Source organism: Manis pentadactyla, chromosome 9, assembly GCF_030020395.1.
Source record: "Manis pentadactyla isolate mManPen7 chromosome 9, mManPen7.hap1, whole genome shotgun sequence".
Classification (NCBI taxonomy): Eukaryota; Metazoa; Chordata; class Mammalia; order Pholidota; family Manidae; genus Manis; species Manis pentadactyla.
The window spans coordinates 97,330,119-97,353,047 of record NC_080027.1 but is presented as its reverse complement, the minus strand read 5'-3'; the positions used below and the strand labels follow the sequence as shown (position 1 = coordinate 97,353,047).

The 22,929-nt window shown below is 43.1% G+C and overlaps 1 protein-coding gene across 4 annotated transcripts in view; it reads left to right on the top strand.

The window, feature by feature from the left end:
• The window catches only part of SMYD3 (SET and MYND domain containing 3), an 807,351-nt gene extending 785,245 nt beyond the window's left edge, over positions 1 to 22,106 (top strand). For all 4 annotated transcript variants that reach the window (XM_057507857.1, XM_036918391.2, XM_036918389.2 and 1 more), the window contains 2 exons: positions 10,617 to 10,725; positions 21,797 to 22,106. In XM_057507857.1, the coding sequence (XP_057363840.1) occupies positions 10,617 to 10,725; positions 21,797 to 21,898 (211 nt within the window). In that variant the 3' untranslated portion in view covers positions 21,899 to 22,106. The remainder of the gene's footprint in view (positions 1 to 10,616; positions 10,726 to 21,796) is intronic.
• Positions 22,107 to 22,929: the final 823 nt, after the last annotated feature.

Below are 22,929 nucleotides of genomic sequence, written 5' to 3'. Positions count from 1 at the left end.
CTTGATCTTTGCCATTTTAATTATTATGTGTCTTGGTGTTGTCCTCCTTGGGTCCTTTCTGTTGGGAGTTCTGTACACTTCCATGGTCTGATCGATTATTTCCTCCCCCAGTTTGGGGAAGTTTTCAGCAATTATTTCTTCAAAGACACTTTCTATCCCTTTCTCTCTCTTCTTCTTCTTCTGGTACCCCTAGAATACGGATATTGTTCCTTTTGGATTGGCCACACAGTTCTCTTAATATTGTTTCATTCCTGGAGATCCTTTTATCTCTCTCTGCGTCAGCTTCTATGTGTTCCTGTTCTCTGGTTTCTATTCCATCAATGGCCTCTTGCATCTTATCCATTCTGTTTATAAATCCTTCCAGAGATTGTTTCATTTCTGTAATGTCCTTCTGGACATCATCCCTTAGCTCTTGCATATTTCTCTGCGGCTCCATCAGCATGGTTTTGAGCTTTATTTTTAATTCTTTTTCAGGAAGACTGGTTAGGTCTATCTCCTTCTCAGGGTTTGCCTCTGTGATCTTGGTCTGTATCAGTTTCTTCTGCCTTTTCATGGCGATAGATATATTTGTGGGGAGCTGGCACGTGTGTTGGGTAAGAGAAAATCCCTTCTTGCCAGGTTGTGGCCTTCCTCTCCTGGGAGAACAGTGGCCTCTAGCAGCTTGTGCTGGGCAGCTGCATGCAGACAGAGCTTTGGATGTTGCCTGGCAACTATGGAGTTTAGCATTGCAGTTGCTGTGGGCATGGCCTGCCTCAGGCTGCTTCTCCAATATGGTGGAGCCGCGTCAGAGGGGGAACAGGCAGGAGGCTGTTTATCACGGTGAGGGGCCTCCGTGCTGCGCTGCAGGGGTTCAGGTGCCCAGAGTTCCCCTGGATTCCCAGCTGCTGGGCTAAGTGTCCTCGGGCACTTCCATCCAGCTGTGGGGTCCCTGTCCCTTTAAGACTTTCAAAAAGCACTCGCTTTTCTTTGTCCCAGGTGAGCCGGCTGCAGGGACCCGCTCACAGGTCTTACTGTCCTGTTTCCCTAGTTTCCAGCACCCCACGCACGCGCTGTGTGTCTGTGCTCCAGTGCAGATGGCTAAGCTCAGTGTTTAGCAGTCCTGGGCTCCCTCTCCTTCCCACTCCGACTCCTCTCCTCCCACCGGGAGCTGGGGTGAGGGGCCTTGGGTCCCGCTGGGCTGTGGCTTGTATCTTAACCCCTTCGCCAGGCGCTGGGTTCTCACGGGTGTGGATGTGGTCTGGCTGTTGTCCTGTGTCTTCAGGTCTGTCTTTTAGGATTAGTTGTATTTGTTGTATTTTCAAAAATATATATGGTTTTGGGAGGAGATTTCCACTGCTCTACTCACGCCACCACCTTGGTTCTCTCCTCTTCCCATTCTTTTGACATTGGTTTTCACAGAGCAAAAGTTTTTAATTTTAATGAGGTCCAGCTTATCAAAAATTTCTTTCATGGATCATATCTTTGGTATATTATCTAAAAAGGTATCAGCATACCCAAGATTATCTAGTTTTTCCCCTATGTTATCTTCTAGGAGTTTTATAGTTTGCATTTTATATTTAGGTCTGCAATCCATTTTTGAGTTCATGTTTGTGCAGGGTATAAGACCTGTATCTAGAATAATTTTTTTTTTTGCATGTAGATGTCCAGTTGTTCCAGCACCATTTGTTGGAAAAACTGTCCTTGCCCCACTGTGTTGCCTTTGCTCCTTTGTCAAAGATCAATTGAGTATATTTATGTCAGTCTTTCAGGGATCTCCATTCTGTTTCATTGGCCTATTTGGCAATTTTTTCACCAATACCACACTGGCTTGATTACTGAAACTTTATAGTAAGTCTTGAAATGGGGTAATGTCCACCCTCCAACTTTTTTCTCCTTCAGTGTTGTTTTGGCTATTCTTACAGTCTTTTGCCCATCTATGTGAGCTTTAAGATCAGTTTGCTGACATCCACAAAATTCGCTTGCTGGGATTTTGATTCGTATTGCATTGAATCTATAAATCAAGTTGGAGAGAACTGATATCTTGACAACATCAAGTCTTCCTAACAGTGAACATAGACTATTTATCTAGTTATTTCATTCTTCAGTTTTGTAATCTTTCTTATATAGATCTTGTATATATTTTGTTAGATTTATACCTAAGTATTTCACTTTGGAGGAATACTAATGTCTCATTCTTTTTAAGAAACAGATTTATTGAGGTATAATTCACATACCATACAATTTACTGATTTAAAGTATACATTGAGTGGTTTTTAGTATATTCAAAGATATGTGCAACCATCACCACAGTCCATTTTAGAACATTTTCATGACTTCAGAAAGTCATGAAACCCTGAATCCTTCAGCTGTTCATCCTGATTCTTGAAAGATATTCCTGAGGACAGAATACTAGACTAGGAACTCTTTCTTCTGAGCACATTGAACATATTGTTTTACTGGCTTCTGGCTTCCACTGTTGGCTTCTCTGTGACTGTTTTGTGTGTAATCTGTCTCCTGTAAGTGACAGGAAGGAAGGATTCCCTATTCGACCCCATAGTGTTGGGTAGACTTGCTTTTCTGCCCCCAAACCTCCAAAAAGCAGGTAAAGCCAGAGACTCCACATACCAGCAGTGTCACCATTCCACTTAATTCCTCTCCACTTAGATTTTGGCCTGACAGTTCCTTACTATCTTGTCAGCATTTTATTACTTTCAAACATGTTTTCTCTAGCATTTTATATCATTTTCAGTGAGAGAATCCGTGTGTCTACCAAGCAGCCATATTATGAAACGGCATGAAAACCAATTTCCATAAATTTGAACTAACGGTCTGAAAAAAAGAAAACAATTGTTGAAAATAAATGTTAAACTTTCTAGTCACAGGTTGCTTCTTGGGAAATGACCTCTGAATTTGATATGCCCATCTGTGTATTCAAATACTTAGGGGCTTCAGAGTTCACATCCAGAACTTCAGGGGTGTCTTTTATTTGCTATATAAGTAGATAAGTAGACCTTATGCAGGAGAAGTGCAACTTTTGTAATGAAAATCTCATGGCCATTTTATTCTTAGGGACCTAATAACTAAATTTCAGTTATAATGTAATTCAGCTGTGCTGGTTGGCTCTTTGAAATATTTCAAAGCATTAAAATATTTCACACCATAAAAAAAGAGTGCTAGAGCATATGAGATAGGCAAAAAGCCAGACAAAGGACAGACCTGTGACCATTATGAGCATTAGAAAGAAAACTATTTGCACACAGTGGAGTACCTGCCTGCCTGCCTGGAAGATTCCCACGAGTTTGTCCCACTGTGTTGCAGGGCCAACTGCATGGAGGGCACGAGGTCTCCCTGTTGCTGAGACAAACTGCAGGTGGTCCCAGCAGCACATGAGCAAGTCTGGCAGGGGCATGAGGAAATTTGTGGACCAGCCCAGCATTAAATGAAAATTATTAAACACACTTTATCTGAAAGTTATGAATGTGATATAGGCAATGTCTTCTCAGTTCATTTATCACAAAGAAAGACAAAACCCCAAGCTTTGAGGGTCAAAATTGTACACTGAATCCTATGTGCCCCATAAGTCTTTCCGTGAAGAGGCAGCTCCTGGTTTCTCACCCAGTGTCCTCTCAACTCCTCTGTTTCCTACCAGGCTTCTTTCTATGTCACTACACACTCAACTTGGATTTCAAAAGAAACAGGAAACATAACAGATGATCCAAGTGGGTCTTTTGGCTGTTGGAAAAGAACTATTTTAGTGCTACTAGGCTATTTTTTTTAACTTTGACACAAAATCAGGTGGATTTTTTCCCACTGTTTATCTCAATATTGATATAACAGTGCCTTGCAACTAGTGACCATACATTCACCAGCCCTGAAAACTTAATACTTGTGTTTATATGTCTGTGTACATTTCCAAATGTTCTCCCAACCTTTTTCTTAACCACCAGGATAACTGCCGGGTGAAGTGGTCACTCCACTAATTACTTGGAAGAGCCAGGCCTGGAACCCAAGTACCCTAACTACTTCATTTTAATTTATCTGTTGGAAAGCCTCTGCTCCTGAGCCTGAATTAGATGAACATTTACAAAGGGCAAAATGCTCTTTTGTTCTTGTTAGAAAAGCCAATGTTGAGCGTCTTTCTGATGCATCACATACAAATAACTATGTCAAACTTCTGGGAGTCATAAAGTCCAGCCTTTTGAGCAAAGGACCTATTTGTGGAAACTAAGAGAAGTAGAAGTGTATTCTTCATGTAAGGAAATGATCCTGCTAACTCATTTTATGGGCTAAAATAAACCCAAGAAAAACCTCATTGCGATGAGACAAAAATCTCACTGCAGCACTCTAAAATCCTGTTGCAACGTGTGGTGGGATTATGAGCCACTGTGAAGTTTATTTCTCACACTCAGGTGGCAGGAGGTGGGGGCAGATCCACCTTCTCAGTCATGTGGGCCAATGACACATAATGTAGGCAAAAAGAGCAGGGGTGGAGGGCTCAGTCGTGGCTGGCACCTAGGATATTTCCCTTTGAGGCACAAGTCCTCAGAGGTGGTAGAGAAGGAAGGACTCATCACCCCACTTGGGGACAGCACCTCTCAGGTTAATTGTGTGAATTAATTAAGGCCATGGTGAGAAATAGTTCTCCTTGTTCAGAAGGGGTTTCTTAGGATGGTCTGTTTGTTCTTTCTCTGGTTTTGTTTCCTGATGTTAGGATCTTTTTTTTTTTTTAACTAACAACAAAAAATGCATCGTATTCCAAATAAAGTTACCCTACCATAAAGACATTTTAAATAAGTTCCATACAACAGCTGGTTTAACTTAAACAGGAACATCAGATGGCTCTCTGTGCCTTTTCATCTTCCTTGTCCTGGTTACCCGTGGTGTATGACACTGAGTTTCTACACGTGAGGAAGACCTACAGCAAAGCCTCTTCATGCTGACTGTGAGCTGCTGCTCTGCCGGCTGTTATTCTAGCTGTCAAGTCAACATCTCTCTGATGTCTTGAAACCGTGTAAGGCCACCATATGCCACTCATTATGTGTGTCCTTTGATTTCTGTATAAGGCTTAGAAGTCAGTAAAATTCCAAAATCTTCTGAAACAAGGCAGTTATCTACCAGAGTCTGTAAGTTCTCAAGGTAAAGAAGTAAAACCCAGTGTCCTGCTATTTTTTTTATGAAAAATTTCAAACATACAGAAAAAATAGTACACAATGAACCTTAATATAGCCATCATCCAGATTCAAGTTATCAAGATTTTGTAACATTTATTTTATCTCCCACCTTCCCCCATTCTTTCCTTTGTTGAATTAATTTATTCTTTATGCAACTCAGCATTTCTGAGTTGTGACTTTGTTGCCTTTCATTACTTTTGGAAACTATCTGCCATTATCGCTTCAAATATTGCTTCTGCCCCATTCTCTTCCCCCTCTCTCATTTCAAATTCCAGTTAACATATACAAGACCCATGTGCCTGATTATTTTCCATCTTGTTGTCTCTCCATGTTTTATAACTGACATATTCTTTTGACCTGCTTCCAGCTCACTAATCCGATAACAAATCTGGTATTGAACTATTGAGTTCTTAATTTCGGTTTTTCTATTTTTCAGCTCTAGAATTTTTATTTGGTTATTTTTAATATAATTTCTAATTTTCCCTAATATTCTTTTCAATTAAGTTTCAAACACCCTTACTGCAGCTATTTTAAAGTCTGTGTATGAGAACCTCAATATTTGAGTACTTGTATCTTTTGTTGTCCATATTTTTCTCTTCATTTTCAAAAAGTCCTTTTTGTTTGCCTGGTTATAATTTTACTAAATGCAGCACACTGTGCAGAAAAAAATGAAGAAATAATTTGAGGTTCATGATGATGTTACCTTCTTTCAGAGAGAATTTGCTTTTGCTTCTGGCAGTCAGGGTAGAAACAGATCACCTAAACCCAATCAGAGTTTGAACTGATTCAGTCTTTGTGAGGACTAGTCCATTTCTGGCTTACCAGTATTCCTACAGTGTAGGAGCACAAATGAAACCCAGGGATGTTTACTAGGGTTCTCTCTAATCTTATTGAGTCTTGAACTCCAATTTCCGTGTCTCTGTATCTGTGATACTGCCCAAACCTCTGCTCAGCTGTTGAGCCTTTCTGCCTCTTCTTTCAAATCAGCAAAAAGAAAAATTGCTGTAAATGTGAAGATCACCTTCTTGAGCTTCTGTTCTTTCTGTAATTTTGACTCTTCTAGATCCCTCTGCCTCACTGGGTCTTTGATACCTTCAGATTTAAAAAGATATTCTCTCTAACTTTTCTTTCTCTTAGCAAGTTTGGTCTGAAACAAACTAATCCACCATTGCTGGAAGCAGAAGTTATGCTGAACAAATTCAAATAAAATCTCAGACATATTACATCATTTCATCCATGCATACTTTAATTGCTGACTCTAAAAAATGTGTATATTTTCTTATTTACCCACAATGCCATTTCATGTTCAGATTTCCTAGATTATCCCAGAAATGTCTTTGCATAGTTGTTTTATTTAAATTAAGATGCACAAGGCCTACACATTACATTTGGTTGTTGTATCTCTTAGGTCCCTTTTAGTCTAGACTGTTCTCTTCCCCTGCCACCTTTTTCTTTTTATGCCACTAACCTGATGAAGATCCTGGGTAAAGGCCCTGTAGAATTTCCTGTATCTCATATTATAGCTAATTGTGTTTATTCCTCTAGCACTTGTATTTCCTATGAAATGGGTTTTAACTTTATGGGCTTGATTAAGTTAAGTTTCTTCCCTTTTTTGGGGCAAGGATGCTTTATGAGTAGTGCAAAATAATGCCTGTCGCATCATATCAGGGAGCATGCAATGGCCGGCTGTTCCACTGTAGTGGTGCTGAGATTGCTCAGTGGGTTCAGGTGGTAGCAATCTAATTCATCCATTGTAAGATTCTCCATCATTCTTTGATCTACAGGTTTCATGTAGTAATGCTTTTTTTATGGATCAGTTATTTCTTCAGGAGTTGCAAAGTGGTAATCTTTCTAATTACATTGCCATTTCACATTTATCAGCTAAAATCCATACACTAAAACTCTTTGGTCAGTCTGAAATACAGTTTATATAGACAAGCTAAGCTCTCCTCTTAAATTCAGTAATGTATTTTACATCAGTTCTAAAAAAAAAAAAAGTCCTGAACAATAAATGGATATCCCTGCCCAGTAAATGCCCACACTGCTACCCGTAATGAAACAATGTGTTTGGTAATCGCATCGTGTCGAAAAGCTTCATCAAGGCCAACACTGACAGTCCTGCCATTAGGTATTTTCTTCTTTCCGTCCTGTTAACTTGAGACATTCCAGTTCCCTGGCTCACAGCCTCTTTGTGAAGCGTGGCTGCAAGATCTTGGTGCTCATGGGTCTGAGCTAAAGCTTGGATATGTGCTGCTGCTTTTTCCTGCTTGTTTGAACACAGTCTTTCCTGTGCACTTATTCACTGTAGAAACACCAAAGGCGGTTTTCTGTTTCAGGCCCGGTTCTGGAGCATGTGACCTCTGACTGTGCACCTAAGAGAGGAAAACGTGTAGCTCCCAAACAAGCGGGAGGCTTTGTCTTATGAGTTCATTGTCACATGGTCGGCATGTATTTTTTGTGGTGGACCCCAGCAGTCTGCAGGTCCTGTTGGATCAGCTGTGTAACATTTTTCAACAGGTTCTTCTTTTCTGTTCTCATTGCCACCACCTGCCTTGAATCTGTTTGTCTCTCAGGTCTCTTTTCCAGTTTTTTATTCTTTCTGTTATGTCGAGACACTCTCAGCCCCTGGGGGAGCACCCAGCTGCCTAGAAGCAGAACTCCAAGCTTCCTAGCTTTGTATTTATTAATTTTGTCTGAAATAAACAAGTCCGCCATTGCTCGCCAGGTGTCTGCACAGCCCAGCCTCCAGTACACCTCAGGTCCACATCCCCCTCTGCCACCCAGACCAGTGCACTCACTGGCCCTTGATATTCAGCCTCCTGTACCGTTGCCAGAGCTACCCTTCCCTTCCCGTGCCCCACACACTTGTCGAGGAGCCCATTACCTCTTCTAGGCTGAACCACACAAGCTCTGCCACTCCCAGAAACCTCCCCTGGCCACCGCAGTCCCCACAGCTTCTGGAGCACTAGGGCATCCAGGCCACCATCTGGCGGCTGTCAGTCCTCTCGGCATCATGATTTAATTCACCTCATTTCTGCAGGGACTACAGTAACCAAGAGCAGGGACCAAGCGGACATCCCCATGCAGTGGGCCTGGAACTCAGCATCTGGAGGCGCCCCTCTCCTTCCCCCCTCACCTGGCTGCCATGTCAGGCTCACAGCCCTGCCTTGAACTCTGACAGTTATGTCATCGAAGACCCCACTCAGGCCCTCCTGTCTCTCATGCTGTCATACGGAGGACAGCTGGTGAAAGCCTGCCCTCGGTGGAGAACTTCTCCCAGCAGGGGTGAGCTTCCCCCATCTGGGAGGCCTGTCCAGCAAGTTGTGGTGATTGTTAGCGCATGTCAGCCGGGGGCCCCAGAACAGTCCAGGCACGGTCTGTGCTCCGCCAGAGCCAAGAGGCGGAAGCCACCTGCACACGCTGCCTCTTCATCCTCTCTACTCAACTCCACAGGTACTGAGGCGGGTACCTGTCATGGCATGATTATGCACCACTTCCTCTGCCATCATAGAAGATTTTCATTCCTTCTAACTGACATGACAGACATCCGCTTAGTGGAGTGACTATTAGTATAAAATTACTTTTTGACCTTTAAATTTAATTATGTCACATTCATGGCAATAAAATAAAATACCAAATCCAGGTGGGCTTTTCAAGGAGGGCATCCAGGGCAGTTACCTCCTGACAATGGCACCTGCACTCAAGCCTCTTGTCTGAGGACTTCATTCCTAAGCCTAGTACATAACGATGCTTGTTTTGTAAGGGGTGGGAGGTGCTGCGACTGGTCTCTGGGCACCCTTGGGAGATGAAGGACACTGCTGGGCTCGGGCGTCTCCTTTGTTACCCCGCCCCTCCCTCTTCAGGTCTTTAGAGGAAGCAAGGCCAACCTTCTCTGGATTAAATACCTCCCTCTCAGGGCCTGCATCCCCCTTTTTAAGAGCATGAAGGAGAAAAGTTCCTACAGCACATTTCAAGTGGGTAGAGTTGAGGAGAGGCCCAGGAATGGTTTGCAGGTATGAGAACACTTGTCAGAGAACATACGTGTCTCTCCTGGTAAATCCACATCATCTCTGTGACACAGCAGGCCCACAGGGGGATGCCATGAGTTCCTCAAGGAAGAGAGGGTGGAACAGGGCTTGGCACGTGGCAAGCCCTGTACATGCCGTGACTCAGCATTGCCTTATTGACACCATCAGGCAGGCACCCGTGGTCTCTGGATAAGCAGCATGGGGACTGTGCTCATGGCTGGGGCGCACTGCCCTTCTCCTCACCCAGCCCGGCTTTCCCAGACCCTTGGAGCCCGTTTAAGCCCTGTTTGCCTCATCCAGGAAACCTTCCCTGCCCATCCAGCCATCAGTCCCCCTCGCTCTTCCTAGCTCCTGTGTCATTTTCTCAGCTCAACTCAACAAACTCAACCTGAGCATTACTGTGTGAGAGTTGGGCCCCAGTCGGGCACTAAGTCATGTCTATGCTGTAATATTTTTTAATGTTGTATAAATGTCTGTCTTATGACCAATGATATAGCTGGGCCTTGAGGAAAAGTGTGTATATGTGCATATATGTATATGTACATGAGTGTGTTAATATGTGTGCATATGTATTAAGTATATCTGTAAGTACACACACACATACACATGAGTGCTGTACCCCAGCCCCAGGAACAATCCTGCCCGAGCCCAGTAGACTTGAAGAATAGAGGATGGGGGCAGAAGAAGCCAAACTGTACCTTTTGCTGAACCTGATGTAATAAATTCTTGTTAAATCAAGTTGAGGTAATATCAGTTCTGAAATGTAGCCCTAAACGTTCATTCTTTGGTCCACTACAGCACCCTCTATGTTTCTGTCCTGCAGAAAAGAGGTCCAGTGAGTACTGAGCTCCTCCCACTGGCGAGCCATCATGGCAAGCAGACAGGGTGGCTGAATTAAAAGCTCTATAATACACGAGATGATAAAATAGGCACAGGGGCCTGTGAGAAGGGTGGACCATGCTGAACCTGCAACTGAGATTCAAAGGCTTTGCAGCGCAGAGGGGGGGACATGTTGGCATCCAGATGGGGAGACACGAAAGCTTTTATTGTTCACTTAACGAATGTATATTGAGAGGCCGCCTCCTGTTCAGAGGCCGTCCCTCGTGCTGGAGCTTCAGAGGAGAGGGTGGAGGAAAAGCCTTGCACCTGCTTCCCTAGCCCACATCCAGGTGTCAGTGCCAACATGCAGACTGGCAGTTCTTCCCCCAGATTATTACAGAGGCAATCCAGCCCTCTCACGTTTCCTGAGGAAAAGGCATCGGGGGAGCCGGCGACAACACTGTGCTGACCCAGGCTGCTGTCTCCCAGCCGTGAAGCCCACCTCCTCTCAGTAGCTCACTGACATTCCCAGCCAGCCTTCATCCCCACTTGCAGCCTCCTGATGAAATGCTGATGCAAAGGCCACAGCTCTGACGATTTGCCATTTGGTCTCTTCCAGGATGTTTTTCCCAGGCAGCCATCCTGTCAGAGGTGTGCAGGTAATGAAGGTTGGCAAACTGCAGTTACACCAAGGCATGTTCCCCCAGGCGATGAAGAACCTGAGGCTGGTGAGTGTGCCAAGATCTCAGGCAGTCCTGCGGCATGCCTTTTTCTGGCTGTTACCGGGCCTCTTCCTTGTGGTTTCAGCCACTCTGCATGCATATGCATGCACACATGTGCCCATAAATGTGTAGCAACCAGCTCTGGAAAAAAACATGATTTGTGATGTCTCCTGATTTCTGTGGTATAAACCTGTCCACCATGGCTGATTTTAAACTACCAATGTAAAATCAACCAGCTCACAAAAATCATGAAAATTTAACAACTGACTCTCACTGACTGATGCAAACTGGCCTCAGGACACCACTACAACTGTTCCCTACCCCATGTGACCAGGCACCCTTCTCCGCGCCCTACCGCCAGCTGCCCACGGGGCGAGGCTGTGCTCCCTACATGCTGGCTGGCCTGGCCATCTGTCCTCAGCCCATCTTTGCAGCCTCTGCCACCACCGCCCCCCCCCACAGCGAGGGTCCACGGAGCTGAGGGTCCGCTCAGCATCGCCCAGTACACCCTGAATCTGCTTGCCCATAGATCTTCCCAAGCTATTTCTGCTGCCTCAAATGCCCTCCCCACACACACACCCCGGGGCCTAAGACTACTGATCCTCGAAGACCCAGCTCAAGTGTGTTTGCCCTGCTCTCCTCTCCCTCTTGGCTCACTGCACCAGCAGAGCAGTAACCACGTGGCAGTAGGAGTACCCAACGCCCACTCCTCCAGGGGCCTGTGAGGTGTTTGTGGCACCATGCAAGGCACCTGGAACTTGGGAAGTGTTCATTGTTGGAGGGAATGGGGAGGAAGGGAGGTCAAAACAGTGCCAGCAACATGTGCGAGGAAGCTAAGTGGGAAAACGTTACTAAAGAGTGATGTTTGCTTTTGCCCTCTCCATGGATGTCTTCTGCCCCTAGACACCCAGGGCTCTCTTCTGTCCTGGCCCTCCCGCCCAGGCAGAGCCCCCGTCACCCAAATCACGGCTTCCCACAGCAGTCCCCATGTGCTCACCTAGTCCGGGCGTCAGCAGATCGTGCAGAGACCTGTGGGAGGTGTTTCACAGGGAGCACCTGACTTTTTGATAGGGTCACCTGGGCCACAGTGCCCGAGTCTGCAGAACAGCTGCACTGGAGAGATCCAGGCTCTGTGTCAGGAACTCTCAGGGAGAGCCCAGAGCTGGCTGGGCCCCTAACATACTTACATTTAGATGAGAAAAATAACCAGTGCCCAAGGCATCCTGAGAAATGACATTCCCTAATGCCAGTCATGGTGAGACACTAGCTGTGTTGACTTTCCCTGACCTCTAATTGAAACAAGCCCATGATCAGCAGGAATAGGCCTGCTCCCTGGAGGCACACCGCCCCTCCTGTCTTTGCTCCTTGTCTGGCATCTATACCCAGACTGGCAGAGGGCACCTTGCAGTCTCTTGCTGTCTCAGGAAAATCTCCCCCTTTCTGGACTGACTAAAGCTTGTCAGCCAGTCAGATCAGTTAGGCAGAGAATACTGAGGGTGTACTGTGTGAAAGCTTTGCCAGAAGAACAACGTGGAGGAAATTTCCCAACTATATGATGTGCCCAACCCAGGGTCACCCACAAGGAGGTGTTTTACAAGTGATCCAATTGGCCCTTTGTGTTCATATGGAACTAAAGAGTACTGATACTGCTCTTGCATACCTGATCTGATCTGGTCCTCACGACAGAGGACAGCCATTTGAGGGTGGCGGGCCCTGCATTTTTGTTCCCATTTGAAAACTGCAGGAGCCAAAGCTGGGAGACAGTGGAGCCTGTGTGACATCACACTGAGGCAGAGCCAGGTCCGTCTGTTCAGTCTGATTCAACACGTGTTGATTAAATGCTGCTGTTGGTCTGGATATGGCCCAGTGTCATCCTTACAATTTAGTGGAGGAGACAGATATGTGAATGTGTCATTTAATCCAGCCCGGAATCCAGGGCTCTACTGTTCCTCTAGTCTAGCCTGGTGAGATAGACAAGACTTTCCAATAAGACTCCATGTGCAGAAGTCCCTTCTGATCCCCTGAGCTCCTGATGCCAACTCAGAGGAGAATGTGGGAGAGAAAGCAGAGGTGAGCTGGGTCGGTTAGGTACAGCCTAAAAGTCACCTCATAACACAATGAGACACTATTATGAATTCCATCACTCAGGAAATTCCAAGGGTTTCTGTACCAGAAATGGGGATGAAGACCAAATACATAGTTCTTATTACAAGTCACAGTGTCACAGGGGGGTGGCCTGGACACTGCCCTCTTTGCAAGCTCCTAGGGCCTGTGAGTCAGAAGTGGGTCCATTTTGTTCTGCAGAGGGAGGGCCTCCCTTCCTGAGCTTTGTCAGGGCTCAGGTAACCCAGAGGAGGGAAAAGAAAGGTGTCTTCTCTGCCTTTTGAAACTGATGCCCTCTTTAGACTGGCACCCCTAGATATTCTTTCTTAGAAGCTCTGGAAATAATAGGATGAAAGAACTTGAATAAGGGTTTTGAAGGCTGAGTTTGTAACAGAAATGAGAAAAGCTTCAGAAACAGAAATTTGTTACAGATTCAATTAGGCCCAGCCTTTCCCAGGAAAGGAATCCACTTAGGCCAGCTCTGATTTGGTTTCGGTGCCTGTCTCCACTGGGCTCAGCTGAAATTCTCATGACTGCTGCCACAAGACAGTCCTGGGGTTCCTTCACAGTGTGCTCGCCTGCTTCCCCCTCTTGCTAATCTGTTTTCATTTCTTTCCACTTATTTCTTGGAGGAATTTTGTTAGCCACTCATTTGACTTCTTGGACCTCAAAGGCAACGTCCTTAGCTGGGAGGTCTTGTCAGTGAGCCCGTTTCTTTCCTGTGAGCTCTGCACGCTGCGGGCTCCCTCACCGGGGCTGGACCAGCTGCTTTGTTAGTAGTGGTTTGTTAGCTGAAGTCAGTTGGAAAAAATCAGACTTCTTCCCCCTCAATTACCATTTTTATTTAGATGTAAATTTCTTACATTTCACTTTAATGTTTTTTTTCCCTTTCTGTTTCATTCTGCTGAAGCATTTTACATTTTGAAGATCCTTTTAGCTTTCTCTGAACAGGGAGTGCAGGTCACAAGTCCTGGGTACGGCTCCTCTCACTCGCTCAGTTATTAGCTATCCCAGCACATCCAGGGAAAGCCTACAGCACAGCCAGGCTGGTCTCTGTCTACTCCAGCCCGTACCCTGATTTCAAGCCCCCCAAAGTGACTAAGGGCATGCAATTGTATTGTTCCCATTTCTTAATGTGCTACAGTGATTCTTAACCTCTTTGGTCAAGTTCTTATTTAAGAGTCTGTTGAGAACCAGTAACTCAGCAGAAAAAAATGCACATACACACGACACTTCATGTATTTGGTGCAGAAGGGGTCTTCAGGGACCACCTGAAGCCTCTCTATGGATTCACTAAGTGCCTGTAGCCTCCAGGTTAAAAAGCTCTCTTCTAAATGTGTAATATCTCACTTACATGTGGTCAGATGAGAAGGGGAGAGGGAGGACAAGAGGACATACAAAGGTGACATGCCATAATCATCAATACTGCTTTCAAAGAGTGGGTTCACAAGTCTCTGGCTCTGTTATTTATGAGTGAACCCTGCTGACCTCCAAATAGAGAATATTAGTTTCAAGAATATGTTTCTGAACCAAAAAAGGAGATGATAAATGAGAGAATGGATTGTAAAATGAAAGCATAGTGATTAAAGATGGAAAGAGGCAGAAATTTACCTACCAGAAAGTGTAAGTCCAGTACAAACCAGGAGTCAAGTAGGAACCTGGGCTTATACCTCCTCCACCTGGAAATAACAATGTGTCGTTACACCCATCCTCCTGCGGGGGCAATGTCAGAGAAAGCCAGCTAAAACAGAAGATTTAAATAAAATTCAGAATCTCAGCAGAATACCGAAGGTATCTAGATTTCAACTGAGTATCACTCATCTTACCAAGAGAATCTCAATCTTAATGAAAAAAGACAATCAATAGATACCAACTCCAAGATAACAGAAATGTTAGAATCACCTGACAAAGATTTTAAAGCAGCCATCATAAAAATTTTTCAATTAGCAATTATGAAAACCCTCAAAACAATTGAAAAAACAGAAGGTCTCAGCAAAGAAATAGAAAATATAAAGATGAAGCAAATAGAAATTTAAGAACTGGTAAATGCAATTACCAAAATAAACAGACTGGAGCTTAACAACAGAATGGAGAGGACAGGGGAATGACGTAGTGAACTTGTAGAACAATAGAAGCTACCAATCTGAAAATAAAATGACTGAAAAAAAGTAAAATTGAACAGAGCCTCAGGGACCTGTGGGACCAATAGCAAAGATGTAACACTGGAGTCCCAGAAGGAGAAAAGAAGGAAGGTGGGAGGAAAAAGCACTTGAAGAAATAATGGTGGAGGCATCCAAATTGGAAAGAAAGAAATAAAACTATCTTTGGCTACAGATGATATGATCTTACATATAGAAACCCCTAAAGATTCCACCCCAAAAAAACTGTTAAAACTAATAAATCCAGCAAAGTAGCAGGATATAAAATCAATGTGCAAAAATGAATTGCATTATATACACTGATAGTGAACAATCCAAAAAGGAAATTAAAAAAACAATTTCATTTACAAGAGCATCTAACAGAATGAAATACTTAGGAAATAATTTAACCAAGAAGGCGAAAGACTTACACACTGAAAACTAAGACATTGCTGAAAAAAATTAAAGAAGACATAAATAAACAGAATAACATCCCCTGTTCACAACTGCAAAATTTAATATTGTTAAAATGTCAATGCTATCCAAAGCAATCTACAGATTGACTGCAATCTCTAGCAAATTCCCAATGATTTTTTTCCAGAAATAGGAGAATCCATCCCAAAATTCTAATGAAACCTCATGGAACACCAATAGTCAAAACAGTCTTGAGAAGGAAGAAAGTTGGAAGAGTCACACTTCCTGATTTCAGAATTTACTGTAAAGCTACTGTAATCAAAACAGTGTGGCACTGGCATAAAGACAGACATATAGATCAAAGGAATAAAATAGTAAGCCTAGAGATAAATCCTCACATTTTTGGTCAAATGATATTCGACAAGGGTGCCAAGTCCACTTAGTGGGAAAAAGACAGTCTCTTCAACAAATGGTGCTGGGAAAACTGGATATCCACATGCAAAAGAATGAAGTTGGACCCTCACCTAAAGCTATTTTAAAAAGCAACTCAGAATGGATCAAAGACCTAAATATAAGAGCTAAAACTATAAAACTCTTAGAAGAAAACAGAGGAGAAGCTTCATGATTTGGCAATTTCATAGATATGACACCAAAGGCACAGGCAACAACAGAAAAAAAGACAAATTGAACTCCATCAAAATTAAACACTTTTGTATATCAGAAGGCACTAGTAACAATAAAAAGGCAACCCAAGGATGGGAGAAAATATTTACAAATCACATATCAGAAAAGGGATTAATATCCAGAACATATATAGAACTCTAAAAACTCAATAACAAAAATGCAAACAAACCATTTCAAAAGCAGGGGAAGCACTTCAATAGACATTTCTCCAAAGAAGATATGCAAATGGCCAAAAAGCATATGAAAAGATGCCCAATATCACTAATCATTAGGTGAAATGAAAATCAAAACCACGAAGAGATACTACTTTTTACCCATTAGGATGACTATTAAAAACAAACAGAAAACAACAAGTGTTAGTGTGGATGCAGAGAAATTGGAAACATTCCACATTACTGGAAGGAATGCAAAATTGTGTAGCTGTTGTGGAAAACAGTATGATGGGTCCTCAAAAAAATAAAACAGACTTACCATTTGATCCAGTAGTTCCACTTCTTCTGGGTATATACATAAAAAGAATTGAAAATAAGGATTTGAACAGATAGTTGTAAATGTTCTTCATAGCAGCGTTATTCACAGTAGCCAAAAGGTAGAAACAACTCAAATGCCCATAGATAAATGAAAGGATAAACAAAATGTGGGATATATATATATATATATATATATATATATATATATATATATATATATATATACAATGGAATATTATTCAACCATAAAACAGGAAAAATTCCAATGCCTGCCACAACATGGGTGAATATTGTGCTGAGTGAAATAAGTCAGAAGCAAAGGAACAAATGTTGTATGATCCCACTTACATGAGGTCCCTAGAGTAGTCAAAAACAGACAGAAACTAGAGTAGTTGTTACCAAAGGCTGGAGGGAAAAGGGAGAGGGGAGTTATTGTTTAGGGGGTACACAGTTTCAGTTTGGGATGATGCAGAAGTTCTGGCTCCAGAGAGTGGTAGTGATGGTTGTACAACAATACGAATGCACTTAATGTCACTATACTGTACACTTAAAAATGGTTAAAATGGTAGCTTTTTTGATGTTATGTATATTTTACCATGATAAAGCCTTTTAGAAAAAGAAATAATGATAGAAGATTCCTCAAATTGGACAAAAGACATAAACTTCAGATTCAAGAAGCTAAGTTCATCCCAAACAGGAAGAATCCAGAAAAATCCACACTGAAATTCATAGTCAAACTTCTGAAAATTAAAGGCAAAGAAAGTACCTTAAAAGCAATAAGAGAAAAATGATACCTTGCTTAAAGACAGAAAACAATATGAATTACAGTGGTTTTCTCATCAGAAACCATGGAGGCCAGATTAGAGTGTCACATTTTTCAAGGATTGAAAGAAAAGAACTGTTAACTCAGAAACCTATATTCAAAATATCCTTCAGAAATGAAGGGGAAATCGAGACATTCTCAGATGCAGGAAAATGAAGAGAATTTGTCACCAGCACACCTATTCTAAAAGGATGGCTGAAGGAGTTCTGTGAACAGAAAGGACAGGATAAAAGAAGGAGTCTTGGAACTTCAGAAAGGAAGAAAGGGCATGGTAAACAAAAATATGAGTAAGTAAAATAAGCCGTCCTTCTCCTCTTGAGTTTTCTAGATCATGTTTGACAGTTGAAGCAAACACTGTAACACTGGCTGATGTGGTTCTAAATGTATGTAGTGGAAATATTTAAGACATTTATATCTCAAATAGGGGAGACTAAAAGACATAAAGAGGGGCAAGGTTTCTAACTTCACTTGAACTGATAAAAGAAGGACATCAGTAGGGTGTGGTAAATAACGTGTACATCATGTGAGACCCAGAGCAGTCCCTAAAGAAACTGTATGAAGGGATTCACTCAAAAACACGTGGAATGGAATTCTAAAAACAAAAAGAGTCTAAGTAGCCCACAGGAAATACTAGAAAAAGAAAATAGGAACAAAAAACCCTAGGATAAGTAGAAAAGAAAAAATAAAATGGCAAACTTAAACCTAATATATTAATAAGTGGTCTATGTAAAAAAGGTAAATTGTCTAAATACACCAGTTAAATGACAGAATGGATTTTTTAATCACCTAACTATATGCTATCTATAAGAAAGTCACTTTAAATATAATGGTATTGGCAAGTTGAAAGTAAAAGAATGGACAAATATATCATGAAAAGATTATTAATCAAAAGGAAGCTGGGGATGCTATATTAATATCAGCTAAAGTAGACATCATAACAAGGAAAATTTTCCTAATGACAGAGAGGGACATTATATAATGAAAAAAGGACAGCCTACAAAGAAAGCATAGCAATTCTAAATATGTTTGCACCAAACAACCCAGTTGCAAGATGTGGGAAACAAAAACTGATAGAACTGAAGATATGTGGATACCAGTGTAGCTGGGGCATCAGCACCTCTCTGTCAACAGATGACAAAGCTAGACAGAAAATCAGCAAGGATAGAGAAGAATTTAACACCAGCTACCTACAGGATCTAAGTGACATTTACAGGAGTGCCCCTTATCCACTGGGATATGTTCAAGAGGAAACCAGGAATAGTACTGAACCCCGTACATGCCTGTATTTTCCTGTACATACACACCTATGATAAAGTTTCATTGATCAGGCACAGTAAGAGATAAACAACAATAACTAGTAATAAAATAAAACAGATTACTTTTTGTAATAAAATACTGAACATTGTCTAAAGCAGCTCTAATAATAAAAAAAAATTATACCAATAGACTGTAATACAGTTATGTAAATAGTGGTCTCTCTCAAAATACCTAATTGAACCACATTCACCCTTTTTGTGGATGATGTGTGCTGAGATGAAGTGAGGTGACTGACATAGGCATCGTGACGTAGCGCTGGGCTACTGCTGAGCTTCTGAGGATATATCAGGAGGAGGATCACGTGCTTCCAGAAACTGGAAAGCAAAACCATGGACAAGGCAGGATTGCTGCATAAACGCTGCACCCAAAAGAGCAGAACATGCTATTTTTAAGTACCTACAGAGCATATACCAAGAGGGACCATATTCTGGGCCATAAAAACAAATCCCAAAAATGTAAAAGGATTTAAGGCATACAAAGTTAATTCTCTACCAAAGTGGGATTAATTAGAAATATCAATAACATGATATTTGGAAACAAAACCAAATCCATACCTCCAGGCTCTGGCTCTGGGACTTGGTTTGCCCCTAGAATTTATCTCGTCCAAACTCCTCATTATTCAGCTGAGAAACTGCAGCTCAGGGAGGAGACAGGACTGCTCTTCGGGGTCTCAGGTGCTCAGTCAGTGCTGGCTGGATTGGCTGATTAAACATGGCAGCACAGCAGCAACTCTTCCCTGGAATAGCTGCTAGCACTGGAGGGCACACACCCGAGCTCATCACACCTGCACCCCATCCCAAGGTCCCCCTGGGCCACGGTGGGCCCTCCTCCGGACTCCCCAGCACCTTACATCTTTATGTGCACTTCCTGGAATCATTCTGTCTTGTGACTGTGCCAGAGCCTCCTCCAGGGGAGGGTGAAGCTTGTCTCATTAGAGCTGCTTTAGACAATGTTTAGTGATTGAGTGGATAGTTGTTTTCTTTAAGGGAATTTTGCATCACAGGTAGCTCCTTCCAGCCCATCCGGCCCTGGGAGTTATTCCAGGTGTAGGGCAGCCTGGAGCCCGCAGGGGCGCGCTGTGCTCAGGCTGGTCGTTCAAGGCTCAGCGTTCACCTTGTTGTGGGTCAGGCTTCCTCCATTTCCAACTTTGGATGAACAGCCCACTTGTCCCCTGCCCTCACTTCTCAACTCCACTTTCATCCTAAGGTGGGCAGACGAAGGAAACTTGCATGCATTTTTCCATCTTGTGGTCTGGTTCCAGAGGTTCTTATCATGCATACATTTTTTTTCCCTCTGATTTTATATCCATATTTAAATCATGCTTGGGAAGTCATTTATTGGATTCCCTCAGGCTTGTGGTAGAGAGTATATGAGATCCTTGATAAGCTTAATATATTTGTATTAAAAATTAATAAGAAAGCTATATTGTTTGCAGCCTTAAATCATAATTTGATTTAGTTCATTTTATTTAAAATATGATCACAATTCTAAAATTACTTTAAAAAAAAAGATGTGATGAGATTGAAATCAGTCCTGGGGACCCTGTCTTTATTCCTGACTGAACCACGCCTGTCATGGGGCAATCTGTGCTGCCATTTCTCGTGTGACATTTAGAGTCAGCACACGGGAGCCGCATCCCCCTCGGAGGCTTCAAATGAGTCCTCTGTGGAAGATTATGTGCAGGCTCTTTTTAAATGCTACCATTAAAAAAATAAAATTTAATGGGAAGAGATAAGCTTTTCCCAGCACAAGCCGGCTCTGATTTTATATTTCCTTAATCTGTTTTATATACTGCTGCAGGAAATTAAACCAAAATTGTCCTCTCTGACATGTGCATGTGTGGCAGGGGAGGGGCTGAGAGAAGGGAGACGCAGAGCTGCAGGAACCAACTGCTCTGGTTTGTCAGAGATTCAGTGTAGCTTTATTTGGGGGGAAGAAGTCCTCATCTTCCTGCGGGGCTGCAGGGCTGTGGCCGCTGTGGAGAGCCAGCCTGTGCCTACAGCCTCAGAGGGCTCTCCCCTTACATCACTGAGAACTGTTGTCCCACACGCTGTAGGCCCAGATGACTTCCAGGACAGGGAACAGATGTCCTCCATCACTGACTCTGAGTTACGGCTTCCTGTCCACCCGGTGAGACACACACATGCACGGAGAACAGTCCCTGGCATGTCTGGCTACTTCTGTGTCCTGCTGCTCTCACTTCTTCCTGCCTGTTCCCTTCTACCCGGCCCATCACTCAGAGAAAAGGACGTCTGCCTGTTAATCATACCTATATTTAGTTTTACCTTGCAGAGAAATAATGTAGATTTGTTTTAGTATCTCCAAATTGGTCCTCTGTCCCCAGCTGTACCGCCTCCTCTCTGCTTCCAGCCACTCCTGTGGCTGGGCCCCTCTAATCCAGCATCTCAGATCTTACACACAGATGCCCAGGTATCACCACCGGCAGCATGTGGACTAGAATTCTAGACCTTCAGGGGGTCTCAGAGACACATCTGGGTCTCAGAGATGCCCTGGGCCCTCCCCTGGGCCACTGCAGACTATCTGCCATGGAGGCAGCACAGAGCAGTCACAGAGTGAACACTGGGTTGTGTCCTGAGAGCTGGGTGCTGACCCTGGGCCCACCTTTCAGGCTATAGCATGAGGACGTTTTAAGTACCAACAAGGCATTTCCCAGCTCTCAAGCTTTCGGCTTTTTGCCACTGAGTATGATGTTAGCTGTGGGTTTGTCCTATGGGGCCATATCATGTTGAGACGCATGCCCTCTGCACCCACCTTGCTGGGAGTTTCTATTTAAGGTGGTGGTAGCATGGTGCTCCGTCTTCTGAATCACTTAACCATCTTAGTTCTTCTTAAATGTCTGTAACAATCTACCAAGGCTACATACTGACAGTCCCTGAAGATCACTGTATTCCAGGCCCCACACGGCTCTGGTGCTGAGTCTGCCTTTGGAATGCCACATTAAAAAATCCCCATCACTCCATGGTCTGGCTCAGAGAACCATGGTGCTGCTCACACCTTAGACTGTAGGGCTCCTCAGGCCCCTAGCATCATCCCAGGGAAAAAAACAGGGAGTGGACAAGGGCCCACCTCCTGTGGGATCTAATCTGTCTCCTTGCTTTTCCCTTTAGGCTTTTGATATCATGAGAGTGACACATGGCAGAGAGCACAGCCTGACTGAAGATTTGATTCTTCTCCTAGAAGAATGTGACGCCAACATAAGAGCATCCTAAAGGAGCCCAGTCAGGGGGAGAGATGGCCCACACCTGTGCCGGTTGCCTTACTGAGGTCAAACACTGTATACTTTGCTGTGTGAACCTCCTCTGCTGGAGATGCTATTAAGTGTTTACATAGGGAAATACAGACAGATATGTGGTTTTCAGTCTGCAAGTATCATTAGCTGTAGCAAAGCACGATTATAATAAAAAATTTCATTGAAAATGCCTTCTGGTCATTGTTTTCTTTGCTTACTTATTGGTAATTTCAGTGTTTAAGATCTCAACATGGAAGATCAAAGATCCTATTAAAAACATGACAGAGAAGTTGTAACTTTCTCCTTGGATATATGTAGGGATACTTGGGTAAAAATCAAAGCTTTCACATTTGCTTCCAAGCAAAAACTTAATGTCCATTTTAGCAAGAAACAGCATTTTCAGATGTTGTCTTTACTATTTGTGGCAAATGATATGCATATACATTATTTACTTCCAAATAATCTCCAACACAAGTTTTACGCTAAATCCTAGAAATCATGTTAGGAATTATTAGAAAAGGATTGGAAGTCTTAATGGAAAAGAAAAACATGTTTTTTCAAATATCTCCCAGCTCTTTGTGGAACTCTCTCATTCTCAGCATTTTATATATATGGCTGTGGTCCAACCATGTGCTATGCATATCACAGAGCCCCATTATCCTACAGGAGGCAGGGTTCTGCTATCCCAGCTCAAATCAGGCTGGCTGGCTTTTCTTTTTCCTATTATTTCCCAATTCTGTGGCCTGCTTTTCCACCTTTCTGTGTTAGACAAATAAAGAAAACCTTTCTTTTTCCTCTGCCAAAAAAAAAAAAAGGTAAATTCTTCTATGGCTCAGTGACCTTGTGAGCAATTTAGTCACCATCCACACCGTATAGTACAAGCAAGGAAATGAGATACAGAGAGTGATGGCAGAATCCAGGATCCAGGATCCCTCACGAGGGAGTGGTAAGTCCTCTGGCCACATGGCCACACAGCGGCAGCGGGCACTGTCAGAGTGACACACAGACGGC